General features: G+C 51.0%; 1 protein-coding gene across 1 annotated transcript in view; it reads left to right on the forward strand.

Annotated features, from left to right (window-relative positions):
• The window catches only part of Ccdc60 (coiled-coil domain containing 60), a 53990-nt gene extending 39019 nt beyond the window's left edge, over positions 1 to 14971 (forward strand). The window contains exons 8-13 of the mRNA XM_051162156.1: positions 272 to 343; positions 3794 to 3856; positions 4447 to 4569; positions 6443 to 6574; positions 9811 to 10000; positions 14778 to 14971. Of these exons, the coding sequence (XP_051018113.1) occupies positions 272 to 343; positions 3794 to 3856; positions 4447 to 4569; positions 6443 to 6574; positions 9811 to 10000; positions 14778 to 14879 (682 nt within the window). The 3' untranslated portion in view covers positions 14880 to 14971. The remainder of the gene's footprint in view (positions 1 to 271; positions 344 to 3793; positions 3857 to 4446; positions 4570 to 6442; positions 6575 to 9810; positions 10001 to 14777) is intronic.
• The last annotated feature ends 3208 nt before the right edge of the window (positions 14972 to 18179 follow it).

Below are 18179 nucleotides of genomic sequence, written 5' to 3' on the forward strand. Positions count from 1 at the left end.
TGTGTGTGTGTGTGTGTGTGTGTGTGTGTGTGTGTGTGTGTGTGTGATGACTAGGGGGTCCAGAGGCAATCTGTGAGCACAACTTGGCCCAGCACAACCAAATCCATGGACATGTGGCCCAGAACATATGTTCTCAACAAACTCCCTACGTGTTCCCTCCACTGTGGCCCTGTAGCTCACTCTGGGAGGAGGCATCCCGCCCGAGGAGGCATCCCGCTCTGCCTTGGGCACCTGCCCAACATTTTGATGAAGGGCCCCTCTTGCTTTGCAGCCTCCTGACTGTAGTCAATCAAGTCAAGAGCGATTATATGTGGAAGGAGTGGCAGAGTACCCACAGGCACAGGTAGGAAATGCTGAAGCCTGAGGCAGGTGGGTGCAGGGCAGGGAGGCAGGGGAGCTGTCCCTGGCCCAGGGCCACCCCACAGATGCCCAGGAAGAAGGGCTGGGAGGGACACCTTTCCCTTCTTTTGACCTCTCTACAAACAAGCTCCTTTTGCTCCTGGGCCGACGCTGAGCATCTAGACACTTTCCCCCAAGTTTCTATTCCAAAACACTCCCGTCCATGAGGAGACACTTAGGGGAAGCATGGTGCGTGACCCCCTTCTCTCCTATTTTAAATTTTCATTTCACCTGTTCAAGACCTGCAGTCTGACACCCTGTGGGGCACATATACATGGGCCTAGAGGACCTCGCTCTCAGCGAATGGCACCTCTTTACTGGAGTAGTCTGTTATGTGACATGGAGTCAGTGTCCTGATTGGATCCTTCCTAGGTCCCCTCGGTGGACCAGGAGTGGCACTAGGACTGGAAGCTTCAATAAGCAGATCATATAAATAACGCCGTAGGCTCATAGACCTAGCTGGAGCATCCTCTGCTTTGGGCCCTTGGTTAGTACGAGGGCGCCCATGGACGCCTTTCAGAAGGATGCCGCAAACGCACGTGATAAATTAGGATTCTGAAGTCATCTACAGTGATAGAGGTTACTAGGTTGCTTTACCTCCCGGCCTGGAGCATGGTCTTCTCCGAGCTTCCTTGGCCCTGAATGAAACATGGTCGGACTTGACAGCGGGCCTAACAAGCACTGTGATTTGCACTGGCACTGAGTATGAATGACTCTTGCGACTCCCTCCCACCGTTGCCATGTGATACTCAAACGCCCACCATTTCCTTCCTTCTCAGCTAAAAACTAGTTTAAGTAGAGATGAAAGGGGGTTTTTCCCCCTCTCTGTGCCTCCATGTCCCCTTGGAGTCTCCCTATAGTTGAGAACTGATAATGTAATACACTTCAATAGCCCCACGATTGGCCACAGAGCCATAGCTGTGGGGAGTACTCTGGGAAAGTGGTCGGAGGGATGGGAGGACATTGGCCCCCAAGGTTCTAACCTGGGCTGAGACCTGCATAGAAAAGATAAGCCACCCTGTCTGTGAGGAGGGGAAATGCGGGAGCAGGGTTGAAGCAGAGGTAACGCGCACGCCCAGGGCCTGGGATGGAAGGAAGCTCGGAATCACTGAGGGCCAAGACAAGGAGACTGAGGAAGGCAAAGGGGTCTTTGTAGCTCATCTGTCTGCTTACCCAGCAGCTGATGGCACCACATCCCTCGCCTCTCACCTCCTTTCTGAGGAGACAACAGTCTACAGGAAAAAAGTCTGAACCAACATGACCTCTTCATGGTTTACCTGCCCGGGTCAGGGCAGCTGGTTGGACTCTGATAACAGTATCTCCCGTCTATCTGTCCATTATTACTGGGGTCCTGCATCCTATCCAAGTGAGATAACACCTTTCCCATCACCTGCAAGGCCTAAAACCTCTAGGTCCAATCCCCAGAAGCTTCTAGAAAAAGCAACAAACACCAGGGCCTTCACTTTAGGAAGGGCTCTAAAAGATGGCTAGGTCTACCTCCCACAAGTCCCCAAAGCCATGAAGCCAGAAAGGAAGTAAGCCAACATCATAGGAGGGTACACAGCTTTACCTCCCCCCCCCAGACCTCACAGAGAAGCCACCATCATAGGAGGGTAAGACAGCCTTAACCCAAGACCTTATAAAAACAAGGGGAGACAGGGAGGTAAACAAGTGCTAATGAGACAAATGTCACTGAGTGTGCCAGGTGTGATTGGCGCACACCTTTGATCCTGACACTCAGAAGGTAGAGGCAGGTGGGTATCTGAGTTCAAGGCTAGCTTGATCTACATGGGGAATCTCAAGCCAGACAGAGCTACAGAGTAAGACCCTGTCTCAAAAGCAAAAATGGTACAGGGGATAGGGAGATGGCTCAGTTGGTTTAAAAAAAAAAAAGTGTTTTTCATGCAAGCATGAAGGCCTGAGTCTGAATCTCCAAGACCCACATTAAAAGTAAGGTATGACAGCACGCATATGCAGCACATGTGTGCTCAAACACACACACACATATACACACATACACACACACACACACACACACACACACACACTGATACCCAAGTGTCGTGGGAGAAAGGCAGCAGGGAAAAGTGGATCTGATCTGGGGAATGATCACCCCCTCATAGAAGGTGGCCCAGAGAGAGTCACGCGGCAGAACAGCCACTCAAGGGACCTAGTCCGTCCATACCTAGAAAGAGTCAAAGAACATGGTAAGTTGAATGGCCACAGAGGAGGCGATTGACAACCAGGCTGGACCCTGAATCTAGCCTTACCTGCCTCCAAAACTGAGGTATATGGGTATTCAGCCCAGGGGTGCATTAGTCAAGAGTTCTCTGGGAACAGAGCTGGTAGAAAGAATCTATAATGCTAAAGAGGGTTTATCAGACTGAGGTAAGGCTGTAAGCTTGCTAGGCTGACGATAGCCTTCTCCCCCAAGGGAAAGCCAAGTCCAGTGCTTGCTCGGTCTACGAGGCTAGATACCTCGGTTGGTCTTCAGTTTATGTTGGATGCTTGAAGAAGTGGGTTATTTTTTTTTTAACTATACGTTTATATTATCACACACACATATATAATAAACTACATACAGCAAGAAGACCCATGAAACAATTGGAAATTATACACATTACATTCATAGTGTTTTGGCTATTTGTATTTGGCAATCTTGAAGAGAGCGTCTTTCCTATCTCGGTGGGTGAGAGTGGGTTCTAATTGCAGTGACAGAACACCTCAGCAGCATGGGAAATGGTCTTTCCTGAAAGAAAAAGGGCGCGCAGGCCTCGTCCTCCCACTTCCTTTAATATATAGCCTCACCAAAAAGCATGGTCTAGATTTAAGGTGGGTCTTCCTACCTCTGCAAAGGGTCTGGATTCAGTGTGAGTCTTCCCATCCTACGCGATACAGTCAAGGGAAGACCCTCACAGGCATGCCCAGTGGCTTCGGGTCTAGTTCATTCTGGGTGTAGTCAAGTTGACAGCCAAGACTAGCTGTCTCAGGGACCCTGCTTAGAAAAATGTCTTCTCGAATGAAATGGAGGTCTGGACTGCAGAGTGCCAAAGACAGCACAGGGGAGAATGCTCAGCTGTTCCTTTACCAGCGTGCGCCTGTCCCCACGAAGATATGCATGCGACCCCAACACTGAAGAGTCTGAGGGTGCAGGACTCTCCCCTCGGAACATGAAACAACATTAACAGGAGAGATGGTGGGAGGGGCACGAGGAGCACTCCCCCAGCAGAAAGCACGACAAGAGAAAGGTCCAAGGTTGGAGACAAAGTACATTGAATTGTGGTGCCCAGATGAGGGTCTCCCCTGAGCCTGAATTCTGGGGGACCAGCATGTGACAGCAGGGTCCTCAGCGGCACCTCTTAGGAGAACTCAAAACTGTCCCTTGGTGTTGCAGCGAGAGATCCAGCACCACAAGCGGAGAGAGCCACATCCAGGTGACCCCGAAGAAACCAAAGGGGTAAGACAGGTGGGGAGGCCGACCTCACCAGAGTCACAGCGTCCTCTGCCTCCCAGGGGTATGAGAAAAGCTCAGTGCAGGCCAGACTCTCCGAAGCCATAGACAGGGAACAGGGACAAGGGTCTCACAGATCCTGGGTGGCACAGCATAAAATGACATGAAACCCCTCTGCAGCACTGCAGGCTGCGTCCTACATTTGTGTCCTGTCTATCTGCCCCCCCCCCCCATGCCCTGCCAGGCATTGTCTCATTTCACAGAGTAACAGGCTGAGAGTTGGCCGCACGCAGTGTCCCTCTCAAAGCCACACGGCTGGGAAAGGGTGGCGATGGAGCCAGAGGTTCACCACCCTTGGCATTTGCTAGACCCAGTGGAAGCTGCCTTCCTGTGGACTCACCTATAAGGCCTGAGCCACCCCCTACCCTTCCAGCCTCCAGAGGGGATGCTGAGGGAGGATCCCGGTAACAGAGAGCCCAGTTGGATACTAGGAGTTCTCACTCCAGGGCATCTTAGGCACAGGAAGGCCAGTGGGAACTTGGGAACCAGGAGGCATCCATTGGGTCCCGTTTGCTAATTGTTTCTCTTGTCAACAGCCGTGCTAATCGTGACATCATCCAGTGCAAGAGCGGGGTGTGTGATAGCATGCGGGCCAAGTTTTACAGCATAGCCCAGGAGGCAGGCTTCTGCCTACAAGACAAGATGGAAATCCTCACAAAGTAAGAGCACACAGACGTCCAGTTCCCCGCAAGGACACGGACCTGATACCTACTGCATGTTCAGCCTATGTCCAGCGCTGGGGCTCTTGGGAAACAGAGACAAAATCACTGCATCTATAGAGACACAAATAGAGGCATGGGAAGAGAACTGGTGTTAGGTCGGAGGAGGATTGAAGGAAGTGGGGAAAGAAACAGCCAAGGAGAAAGAGGAGAGGAGAAATGGGGGGATGGGAGAGATGGGGGGGGGGGGAAGGGAGGAGGAAGGTGACAAGGGGGAAGAGCAGGAAGAGGGAAGGCAGGGGGAGAAACAGGAGGTGATAAAGAGAAGGGGAGGTGAAGGGAAGGAGGCCAGAAACCAGGGACCCCGATTGAGGTTGGGTAGTCCAGGAAGTCCTCTCTGCTGAGGTAACTTTAGGATGACCCTGAGGGAAGCAGAGGAAGAGAAGTAGCTGGGGAGGGAGGTGTCCCAGGCGGCAGCGAGAATGCGTTCAAATACTCAAAGCAGGAAGAGTACCTGGGGACTCTGACAGGAGCAAGAAGGTCACACACGGTCAGAATGCCATCAGTGCAGGTCAACATTAAGGAAGATCCTCCTCCTTGTTCTAACTAAGGCAACCATGTGCCCCAAAGAGCTTGCCCATGTCACCAGGGCTTCCAAGTGACCCTTTACACTCCCTGCCCAGAGCTCACCATCTAGAATCTACCACACAGGGCAGTGGGGGCCTGTGCTGGGGAGAGCAGAGGGCTAAGGGAGCACAGAGAGCTGGTGCCCTCCCTCCTGGCAAAGCCATCTGAACATCCTTCTGAAAGAAGCGTTCTCAGGATAATGAATGGCAGTGCTGTCTCTGGGGTACCATGTTAGGCAGTGTTCCCCATCTCTGAGCTAAGAGCTTGGCAATTAGGCCAGGTATGATGGTGCGTGCCTTTAATCCCAGCAGTCAGGAGGCAGAGGCAGGCGGATCTCTGTGAGTTCAAGGGCAGCTTGGTCTACAAAGGGAGTCCAGAACAGCCACAGCTATGCAGAGAAACCCTGAATTGAAAAACCAACCAAACAAACAAACAAAACAAAACAAAAACAAAAAACAAAAAAGAACTTGGCAGTTATGCACCATTTAAGCTCCACAGCCTCCAGGTGAGGGGCTTTTTTAGACCCATAGATGATGACACCGACACACTCAAAGAAGTCTCATCCCCAAGGCCCTGCACATGACAAAGCAGTAGCATCCAAACCCAGAGAATCTAGCTAGGAGATTAAGAAAGGAAGGAGCTCCAAAAAAAAAGCCAAGTCCCAGAGGACAGAAAAGGGACCACCAAGTGTCAGTTGTGGCTCGCTCCCAAGAGCTAGGCAGAGGCTAGAATACAAAGGCTTTGCTAGCCTACCAGTGGAGGTCACACTTGGTCCCAAAGACACTGATCATGAGGAAAAGGCATTCAATTCTAAGCGTGATGTCACCGTTGGAAAGTGTAGGAAACAATCATCATCATCCTCATCTGGGACCTTAAGGAATATTCTAAGTAAGATGCAATGCATTGGGTGTGGGTGTGTAAGCATTGACACACAACATGAATCCTCTGTGGAGAGAGGGCACGTGTGCACGATGAGACTAGGGAAGAGAACTTAATGAGTTAAACACCTACTGTGTGCCTTGCAGTACACAACAAGCAGAATTTAATCGTCAGCTTTGAGAGGCAGCAAAACCGTTTCAGCATGTTAAAGAGAGCTATTACCAGGCAAGCCTGATCATAGTTCACAACGCAACAAGAGCTTGCAGAAGAAAAGGCAGTTGGTGACATCTGAAGGGCCCCCCGACAGGGTGGCTAAAGGAAGGGATCTGTGTTTCTGATCCCTCGCCCACTTTTTCACACCTCACAGGCGCCAAGAAGAGCGAGGTCTCCAGAAATTCCAGTCCTTTGTTCTCGCCTCGAATTTCCAAAAGGACTTATCAAAGATGAGGCACCAGGTTCCGGTGGTGAAGGGGGACGCAGAGGAGATTGCTGACCACTGGTAAGACCCTGAGGAACAGACAAGATGGTCATGCATCAAGGTCAACCCCTCTTTGGTCCAGACTCAGAAATAAGGAGAGTTCACTTCCCAACCACCCCTCCCTCCCTCCTCTTCCTCTCTCCTTCTCTCTCTCTCTCTCTCTCTCTCTCTCTCTCTCTCTGTGTCTATCTATCTCTATCTCTGTCTCTCCCTCCTCTCTCAAGAGTAATACAAAACCTGTCAATCAAATACATGTCTGCAGAGTGTCAGTTCTGTGAGGTTATCACTACATACCCCCAATATAATTAAATCTCTCAAGGGTGCAGTCGCAGGCAGTCACACCCTAAGAATACCACCATGGCACGTGGAAGAGGATAGGCAGCAACATGGTAAGGGCTGGGGTCTGCTGCATGGCAGAGTGATGGTACTGAGTATTTCAAAATAGCCACAAGGGAGGGTGCTGACTCCTCTCACCGTGGAGGAGTGGAGAATGCTTGGTGGATGTGCTGAGCATCCAGATTGGGACACTACACATTGTACATGAGTTGTGGCACTTGCTGGGCATGGTGCCACACTGCTTTAATCCCAGTACTCAGAAGGCAGAGGCAGTGGCTCTCTATGAGTTCAAGGGTAAGTTCCATGTTAACCAAGGTTACATAATGAGACTCTGTCTCAAAAAGAACAAAAAAAGTCCCAACTTGTTGCACAAGTACCCTAGAAATAGGTTCAGTGATGATGTCAATTAAAATAAGACTTAAGGGGCTAGAGAGATGGCTCAGTGGTTAAGAGCTCTGCCTGCTCTTCCAGAGGTCCTGAGTTCAATTCCCAGCAACCACATGGTGGCTCACAACCATCTATAATGTGATCTGATGCCCTCTTCTGCAGATAAAGCCTTCATATACAATAAATAAATTTTTTAAAAATAAGATTTAAAACATTTTTAAAGGAAATAGCAACCAACAGTAAGAAATTACTATGAACTGAGGGACTCTGATGGATGGCAAAGAAGACCCTAAGAAAAATGAATGTTACATACTTATCCCCCCAAATCCTGAAGGATATATATGAAACCTCTATTTCACATGGAAACAGAGGAACCCACTCGCTAGCCCCTGGCCATACCTCTTGCATGTGGTGAGCATAGGACATGAGCCTCTGCCTGGTCCCAAACTGCACACACACTTGTGATGTTTAATTGGTGTCTGACATATTATTTGTTCTGCCAGAATGAGTAAAACAAGATCTAAGGAAAAAAGGGGACTTAGATCCCTCCCATGTTGTTACTGATGGGGAATAGGAATTTTCCAGAGGGACCCTGAGCCGTGGGAACCACCCACACTGCCTCACACCCCCAGATCTTCACTGTCTGATGAGCAGTGAGGTGGAGGGTGATTTAGTGTATGACCCTCCCTGTTTGGGAGGAAAGCAGAAAGGTTATAAACTAGCTCACATGAAGCCAGTAGAGTGGGAAATAGGTGCTGAGCTTCCCACAGTGGGACTCAGCGAGCATCTTTTATGAAGGAGCCTTTGGTATCACGATGGGGAAACAAGCACCCTCCAGAGCACCGTTCAAGTCAAGTCAAAGGAACCACAGCCTGCTTACAAGGGTGCTCAGCTGGGCTTCTCACCCATCCACTCACTCATTCACTCTCCCAGATGATAACTATTGAACACCTACTGTCTGTCAGACACAGTTGGTGCAGCACTGTCTGCTAAACTCAGGCAAAGTCCTATTTCATGGCGACGCATGCTACACACAAAGGCACATGAACAAATACATAAACACATACCATAAGCACAAAGATGAGTATCCACGAATGCTTGGTGGGTGAGGTTACTCTTCAAAGTCTTCTACAATGGTACATATGTGATGGAGAGGGCGCTTCTCATGATTGCTATAAATTATATAATAATTCTATCATTAAGTTACTATTATTAGTGCCTGTGAGAGAAGGGAGAGAGACAAATGAGGGCATAGGCAGAGGTAAGAGCCCTAACCACATTTAATGCATACTCTTAGAGCTAGTCGGTTAGACAGAGATGGGTTAGGACCCACCTTTCTTCACCACCTCAAAAATGCACTCCAAGTGGTAGCATGAAACACACAGCCTGTTCGCTGAGCTTGTTATGGAAATAAAAATGCATACACCATCATCTCCATCACCACCATCACCACCATCACCTCCATCACCAGCACTATTTCCATTACCTCCATCATCCCCATCACCACCACCATCCCCATCACCTCCATCACCTCCATCGTCTCCATCACCCTCCATCATCTCCATCACCACCACCATCTCCATCACCTCCACCATCTCCATCACCACCACCATCCCCATCACCTCCACCATCTCCATCACCACCACTATCCCCATCACCTCCATCACCTCCATCACTTCCATCATCCCCATCACCACCACCATCCCCATCACCTCCATCACCTCCATCGTCTCCATCACCTCCATCATCTCCATCATCTCCATCACCATCTCCATCACTTCCATCATCCCCATCACCACCACCATCCCCATCACCTCCCTCACCTCCATCGTCTCCATCACCTCCATCGTCTCCATCACCTCCATCATCTCAGCATCACCTCCATCATCTCCATCACCACCATTGTCTCCATCACCTCCATCACCTCCATCATCTCCATTACCACCACCATCTCCATCACCACCATCTTCATCACCACCATCATCTCCGTCACCACCATCGTCTCCATCACCTCCATCACCACCATCATCTCCATCACCACCACCATCTCCATCACCACCATCATCTCCATCACCACCACCATCTCCATCACCTCCATCATCTCCATCACCACCATCATTGCCACTGCCATTGCAATCTAGAATATGCCCACATTCACCTTGGCATGATTAACAGTCAAAAGAGAACCTCAAATGCACTCCCCCCATTTTGTTTTCTCTATTTCTACACTATCTGCTCTACAGAAACCCATTCCATGAATGCAGTCTTGTAAAATATGCCCTTTCCTTGTTTACCAGTGAAACAGAAACTATACCCAGTTTTCCTACCCTTAAAAATAAACACCTGCCTACAAAAACTGGCTATAGAACACAGGCCCTCCAGGGAGAACCTCAAGCTGCCCTCATGAGGTACATCCCAAGAACAGCAGGAAAGAAAATGAAGGTGAACCAAGGGGCCCAGACCCCATCCCAGGCTCCCTATCCCAGGCTCCCCAGCCTTGCTCTTTAACCAGCTCTCTCCTCTTGGGCTTGAAGGTACTTTGATTTGTTGTCCAAACTCCCTGAGGATCTGAAGAACTTCCGGCCCGCCAAAAAGGTCCTGACAAAGCTGCAGAAGTTTGGAGAGAACCTGGACCTGAGGATCCGGCCACATGTCCTCCTGAAGGTGCTCCAGGACCTGCGGATCTGGGAGCTGTGCTCCCCAGACATTGCAGTGGCCATTGAGGTAATGGCCATGCTCTCTTCTCCTCCCCTCCCTCCCCTTCCCTCCCCTCCCAGCACCTCAGGTGCTCTCAGCCAGTCACCTCTCAACATCCAGGAGACACAAGACACAAAGACACTGCCCTGGGGAAGCTCTTATTCTAATTGGAGAGGGAACGCCATGTGTCCTTGGGTCATTGGCGGTTATGTAAGTGGTACTCCTGGAGACTGGGAGGCCTGGAGGAGATGTGAATGGATTAATAATAGAAATGAGCATCTCAAAGTGTGCTACTGAAAGTATGGTTGGTTCATGGGCCGGCAGCGTGGCCCTCACTGAGTGCTTGTGTTTGCCTATGCAGAACTGACATGTTACTGAGGTCCCAGGTGGCTTAGATGCATGGAGAAACTCTGGTTTAAAGTGAGTTAGGGAGGACCAGGGAGGACCAGGACCAGGTAAGGTTTGATCTTGGACTTGAACAGCGAGAATCATGAGTAATCATGAGGAGAAGGCACAAGAGTGCAGTGATGCAAAGATGACACAAGGGAATGCCACTCGAGAGACACGGCCTGACTTGTGGGAGAAATGCCTTGCAAGTCAGTGAGTGTGACAGAAAGTGATCAAGGAGATGACATGTCAGCCCAAGAAAACCTGTGAAGGTCAAGATAGAGACTCGGGACTCTTCTTAAGGGTGAGGGGAGGTAGTCACAATCACCACCATCCCTAAAGGCTTGGGACATCTGGAATCCCAGCTGCTCTGGAGGCTGAGACAGAAGGCTCATAATGCCAGTGCCTGCCCGGGCTACAGGCTGAGCCCAAGCCCTTTCCTGACAGCCTAGCAGATCCTTTCTCAAAATCAAACATTCCAGGAAGGCTGGGGATGCCACTCAGAGACAGAGCAGTTTGCAAGCCACATGCAAGCCCCCACCCTTAATCCCCAGAACTACTTAACAAACTTCTCAGTGTGCACCCTTGCTTTCAAAGATGTCATATTTTAAGATTTGTTTATTTTTATCTTGTGCATAATATGAGTGTATGTCCTACATGTACATATGTGTACCCTGTGCAAAGGCCTGGTGCTCCTTGAGAACAGAAAAAAAAAAACATCTGATCCCCTGGAACACATTACCTGTGGTTACAATTTGCCATGTGAGTGCTGGGAACCAAAGCCAGGCCTTCTGCAAAAGCAGAAATTAACTACTGAGCCATCTCTCTAGCCCAGCGGCTCTCAACCTGCGAAAACGACCCTTTCACAGGGGTCACCTAAGAACTTCAGGAAACACATATTTACTTACATTATGATTCATAACCGTACCAAAATTATCGTTATGAAGTAGCAACAAACATAGTTTTATGGCTGGGGGATGGTCACCACAAGAGGGACCGTATTAAAGGGCCACAGCATCAGGAAGGTTGAGAATCTGAGGCGCCTAACATGGGTGCTTGGAGGCAAACTCAGGTCCTCTGCAAGAGCAGCAGACACCCCTGTCCCCTAATCTCTCTCTCCAGCCCACACAGCCTTAATTTTATCAGGTTGTATGTATGCATTTTAATAGAGGCTTCACGCCTCTTGAAAAAGAAGCAAATCAAATGGTGGGTCTCTGAGAGTAGACAGGCTTAAGACTGCAATGGCCCTTCTACAAAAGGATCTGGGAGCGTGTGCACAGAGTGAGGCCAAGGGTGGTGGAGGAGGTGGCCCTGGGGACCAGTTCAAATGTCCAGGCTCTACTACTGCATTCACCATACGACGCACCTTCAGAAAAACCTCTGACGGACTAGACAGAGCTAACGTGAGGCCATCTCCCCACTTGCTGTTTGTGGGTTCAGCCCCCACCCACCAGCTATTGAGGCGCATGGGAGAGTACTAAATAGGGGGAGCCATGTAAGCTCCCCTCCTTCCTAACAGTGAGCCCACAGACTTGGGCACTGGCACTTAGCATGCTCCTGGCAAGAACATGTTGGAACATTTAACAAGAGCCCACGTGAGACACTGGGTTTTGTGTGTCCTAAGCCCTTTACTGGAATGCAGAGTTGGATCTGCCATAATGCTCAAAGGAATTGCTGAACCAAAACAAACAAACAAACAAAAAAAAAAATGTAAGGGCAAATGACTTTATAAAAGCTAGACATAGAATTTACAAAGACATGGACATAACAACATTGTTATATCAGCTTAAAAGGCCAGACTTCCAGGTTTTTCTCTCCTATGTGGAACCTAGATTTTACACACACACAAGCCCATGCACACACACAAATACACACATATACTCGTATGCATGAAATGACAATTTAAGGGGACTAATGGGAGTGAGGACAGGCGGAGTAACTGGGAATGAATACTGTCAGTGAACTCGTCCTTGAACCGTTATGAGCTCATCACTTTATATAGTGAATATACCCCATTAAAAATGTTAAGATATTAAGAAGTAAGAAGAGGAAGCAAATGCATTCACCTGAGATTTCTTCCTCTCCCCAAATTTTCTTCGGTGAATGACAGCAAGATGAGCTTAAAATTGGCTTAAAATTGAGGCAAGAAACTGGAGCCAGAGCCCTTTCCCCAAAACAGCCAGCCAGGCCTGAAACACGAGGTTCTGACAGCAGGTTTCAACTTGCCCTAACAAGGCTCAGACATGTATGAGGAGCCGCTCCCGTCAACACAGTTTTGCTAGTGAGACGTGTTTGTTTCCCAGTAGTGTAAAAATTCATAGTTTCAGATGCAGTAAACTCCAGGAAAGCAGCATCTTCATGCAGCTGCTTACAGAAGTGTTTCCCTGAAAGAGAGTTTTCATATGACTGAAGAAGCACACGTCAGTGGTAGGAGGGTGGGAGAATATGGTGGGTGAACATGGCCACACGCTCCATAGCCCCAGACTCATTGCTCAAACTCCATAGCCCCAGACTCCATAGCCCAAACTCTATAGCCCACAGCTCCATAGCCCCAGACTCTATAGCCCATAGCTCCATAGCCCCAGACTCCATAGCCCCAGACTCCATAGCCCAGACTCCATAGCAGCAGACTCCACAGCTCAAACTCCACAGTCCCAGAATCCATGGCCCAAACTCCATCGCCCCAGACTCCATGGTCCAGATTCCATAGCCCAGACTCCACAGCTCCAGACTCCATAGTCCTAGACTCTATAGCCAACAGCTCCATCGCCCCAGACTCCATCGTCCAGACTCCATAGCCCCAGACTCCATAGCAGCAGACGCCATAGCTCAAACTCCAAAACCCCAGACTCCATGGCCCAAACTCCATCGCCCCGGGCTCCATGGTCCAGACTCCATAGCCCAGGCTCCATAGCTCCAGACTCCATAGTCCCAGACTCTATAGCCCACAGCTCCATAGCCCCAGATCTCATAGCCCCAGACTTGGTCCAAATCTCTATAGCTCCAAGTTCCATAGCTCAAAACTCACCCTACTTCGTTCAACTTTTGAGGCATTGGTCTGTTGGTATAAAGCAAATGCATTAGGCGGGGTTCTCTGGAACAACATATAGAATAAATCTATAGGGATGTACAGACAGGAGAGATTTATTAGAATGACCTCCATGCTAGAGCCCTGCTAATCCAGCAATGGCTGTCTGCCAATTGAAGGTACAAGGATCCAGCCATTGCTCACCCAAAGGATCTAGATTAAAAGTGTGTCTTCCCCCTTCAGAGAATTTGATTAAGAAAAACCCCCTCACAAGGAAAAGCCACAACCACCTGGGTTTCAGCTCATTTCAAATGGAGACCAGTTGACAAGCAAGAACAGCCATCACAGAAAATTTGAGTGGCTCTTTTAAATTTATTTTTATTTTATGTGTATGTGTGTTTTGCTTATGTGTATGTGTGTGTACCACAAACATGCTTGGTGTCTGCCAAAGCCAGAAGAGGACAACAGATCCCCGGATATCCCCAGGTGTAACAGATTAAGAAGTCCATCGTGGGTCAGACCAGCATCCAACAGCTGCCGTGACACTTTTTGGTACAAGTTTGGCTTCGCTTTTCAGTCAAGCCACAGAGCCAGTGTCCTATCCTGTCCACTTTTTGGCTGGTGTCACAATCTAACTGAGAAATGGGTTTTGTGGGCATAACTAGAGAAATGGACGGTTCAGGCAACAGCTTTCTTGGGTCCTTGCAGAAGGATCAGCTTCCATGATTGCACTCAACTAGCCACTGCCTCCTTAGACCACTCCTGCACTGGACAGTCATCAGTTCCCAGGCCAAATGCGTCGTCTCTACCGCTTTGGGACGTATTTTGAATCCAAATAAGAAAATCACCCAAAGTCTGGAGAGACGGCTCCTCAACAGTTAAGATCACTGGCTGCTCTTGCCAAGGGCCTGGGGTCAGTTCCTTGCCCCCATATTCACGACCACCTGTCACTCCAGTTCCAGGGAATCTGGTGCCTTTTTCTGGCCTCTACGGGCACATGCATACACTCATACATAAAAGCAAAAAAAAATAAGTTTTTCAAAAAAGAAAATAACTCAAATTTGTTTTCTGACTAACATCATTTCCATGGTATAAAATAAACATCAAGTGATAAGTCATTACCGAACGTGTAAATCAAGAAATGTGCATTAGAAATGGCGCATACACAACCGTACCTATTTAAGAATGTATTCCAACGTCAAGTGATAAATTTCAACAATGCAAAAAATCTCCGTTACTTTTGCACCACCCTAAATATGAGTGTCAGAGTCATTGGGGGCATCCTGAATTTCAATTGCAAGGTCTTCTGGGATATCAAAGAGAGGTTGGGGGAGAGGCCTAGTCCAGCTTCCGGCAGATTCTGACAGTAACACTATGCTTACCCCACAGTTTGTGCGAGAACACATCATCCATATGCCATCAAATGATTACGTCAACTGGCTACAGGGCCGGGTCAACATGCCCATCCAGCAGCAAGCCCATCCGACATAGTGGGGGCCAGGCCCAGCGGAGAAGGGCAAGCCAGCACCATGTTCCTACGTCCAGCCATGCCATTGCCTCCTCCCTTCTCTCATGGACACACATCGTGGAGCAGTGAGACCATCTGGAGATCCTTGTAACAATGTGCTAGTCTGTGCTCACTGTTTCAAGTCTGACTCTGCCTAATCTCCCAGAATCCCTCACCATATCCCTTTCCTAAAAAAGCTGGATAATAAAATAGAGCCATATGTTTGACATCTACCTAACAAAGAGTTAATGGTGTGACAGTCAGATTTTTATTTATTTATTTATTATGTATACAGTGCTCTGTCTGCATGACAGGAGAAGGCATCGGGTCTCATTGAAGATGGTTGTGAGCCACCATGTGGTTGCTAGGAATTGAACTCAGGAAGAGCAGCCAGTGCTCTTAACCATCTCTCCAGCCCAGCTGTCAGATCTTATCACTTGTGAGCGTTTATGGTGTGACATCCCAGTGCTGGATGCTTTGGCTGATTAGCATATGCTGTAACATTCCCGAGCACACACTAATGATGCCCCTGTCCTATACCATTGGAGCTAGAGCATTATTTTCAATATTATATATATTGTTTTGTATGGTTGGACAAATGGATGAATAAATGAATGAACAAAGAGATGGGTAAATAGGTAAATGTATAGGTAGATGGATGGGTGGGTGGATGGATGGGTGGGTGGATGGGTGGGTGGGTGGGTGGATGGATGGATGGGTGGGTGGATGGATGGATGGGTGGGTGGATGGATGGGTGGGTGGATGGATGGATGGGTGGGTGGATGGATGGATGGGTGGGTGGATGGATGGGTGGGTGGATGGATGGATGGGTGGGTGGATGGATGGATGGGTGGGTGGATGGGTGGATGGGTGGGTGGATGGGTGGATGGATGGGTGGGTGGATGGATGGGTGGGTGGATGGGTGGGTAGATGGATGGGTGGGTGGATGGGTGGGTGGATGGATGGATGGGTGGGTGGATGGGTGGGTGGATGGATGGATGCGTGGATGGGTGGATGGGGGGATGGATGGGTGGGTGGATGGGTGGGTGGATGGGTGGATGGATGGGTGGGTGGATGGATGGGTGGGTGGATGGGTGGGTGGGTGGATGGGTGGGTGGATGGGTGGATGGGTGGGTGGGTGGATGGGTGGGTGGATGGGTGGATGGGTGGTGGATGGATGGGTGGGTGGATGGATGGATGGGTGGATGGGTGGATGGGTGGATGGGTGGATGGATGATGGAGGGTGGATGGGTGGGTGGTGGTGGTGGGTGGTGGGTGGGGCTGGATGGATGGTGGGTGTGGGTGGCTGGGTGGGTGGCTGGATGGATGGGTGGCTGGTGGGTGTGGTGGGTGGGTGGTGGGGGTGGGTGGGTGGCTGGGTGGATGGCTGGTGGGTGGCTGGATGGGTGGTGGATGGGTGGTGGTGGATGGTGGCTGGTGGGTGGATGGTGGGGGTGGCTGGGTGGGTGCTGGGTGGATGGGTGGATGGGTGGCTGGCTGGCTGGGTGGGTGGCTGGGGCTGGGTGGCTGGGTGGGTGGATGGGTGGGTGGCTGGGTGGCTGGGTGATGGGTGGCTGGTGGCTGGGTGGCTGGGTGGATGGCTGGGTGGCTGGGTGGATGGGTGGGTGGCTGGCTGATGGTGGCTGGGTGGGTGGCTGGGGGGTGGCTGGGTGATGGCTGGGTGGGTGGCTGGGTGGCTGGCTGGGTGGGTGGCTGGCTGGGTGGGTGGCTGGGTGGCTGGGTGGCTGGGTGGCTGCTGGTCTGGGTGGCTGGGTGGCTGGGTGGGTGGCTGGGTGGCTGGGTGGCTGGTGGGTGGGTGGTGGCTGGGTGGCTGGGTGGGTGGCTGGGTGGCTGGGTGGCTGGGTGGCTGGGTGGCTGGGTGGGTGGCTGGCTAGGGTGGCTGGTGGGTGGCTGGGTGGGTGGCTGGGTGGCTGGCTGGGTGGGTGGCTGGGTGGCTGGCTGGGTGGCTGGCTGGCTGGGTGGCTGGGTGGGTGGCTGGGTGGGTGGCTGGGTGGCTGGCTGGGTGGGTGGCTGGGTGGCTGGCTGGGTGGGTGGCTGGCTGGGTGGGTGGCTGGGTGGCTGGGTGGCTGGGTGGCTGGCTGGGTGGCTGGGTGGCTGGGTGGCTGGGTGGGTGGCTGGGTGGCTGGGTGGCTGGGTGGCTGGCTGGCTGGTGGGTGGCTGGCTGGCTGGGTGGCTGGGTGGGTGGCTGGTGGGTGGCTGGGTGGCTGGGTGGCTGGGTGGCTGGCTGGCTGGGTGGCTGGGTGGCTGGCTGGGTGGGTGGCTGGCTGGGTGGGTGGCTGGGTGGGTGGCTGGGTGGTTGGCTGGGGGGTGGTGCGTGGGTGGGTGGCTGGGGGGTGGCTGGGTGGGTGGCTGGTGGGTGGCTGGCTCGGTCGCGCTCTGCCTCCAGGGCTGCCCCCTCGCTGCCTCCCTGCCTGGCTCCCTCGCTGTGTCGCTTCTCGCTGCCTCCTGGCTCGCTGGCTGGGTCCCTGCCGTCTCTCTCCCCGCCCTGGCCTGTCTGTCTGCCCCTGCGTCCCCCGCTGTGCACCGCCGTGTGTGGCCGCCCGCGGTGCCATCCTGCTGTCTTCTGCTCACGTACGCAGTGCGAGGAGAGAGGAGGACCAGACGACAGACTCACAAAATCACAGAGCCACTTGCTCACCATGCACCACGCACTCATTGGTTGCTTCCTTCTACGCAGTGTGGGAACACTTATGGATGATCTGGTTCTGTGTCCACAGCCTTACTGACCGGTTCCTTCATCCTTCCTGTTCTGCAAATGATGACAGAGGCTCGAAAGAATCCTTGCACTGTGTTTTAATTTAAACTTATTTTTGCTTGTATAAGTTCATTTGTGTGTGTGAGTGCATATGTTCACGTGTGTGTGTGTGTGTGTGTGCGTGTGTGTGTGTGTACATATAGGCCAGAGGTGAATGAGTGTTCCTCCATCACTCTCTGTGTTCTGTGTTGCAATGATAAAATCACTCTGCCCAGCCAGGGACGGTAGTGCACATCTTTAGTTCCAGGACAACCAGAGCTATACAGTGAGTTCCTGTCTCTAAAAAGGAAAAAAAAAAAAACCTAATAATTAAAACTCTGACCAAAAACAACTTGGAGAGGAAAGGATTTGTTTGGCTTATAGGGAGCAGTCCATCACCACAAAAAGCCAGGACATTAACTCACGGCAGAAGCTAAAGCAGAGGCCGTGGTGGACGCTGCTTGCTGGCTCACTCCTCATGAGCGCGGCTCAGCTCACTTTCTGATAGAACCCAGGAGCACCTTCCTGG

The sequence above is a fragment of the Acomys russatus genome, chromosome 19 (genome assembly GCF_903995435.1).
Source record: "Acomys russatus chromosome 19, mAcoRus1.1, whole genome shotgun sequence".
In the NCBI taxonomy this organism is placed as follows: Eukaryota; Metazoa; Chordata; class Mammalia; order Rodentia; family Muridae; genus Acomys; species Acomys russatus.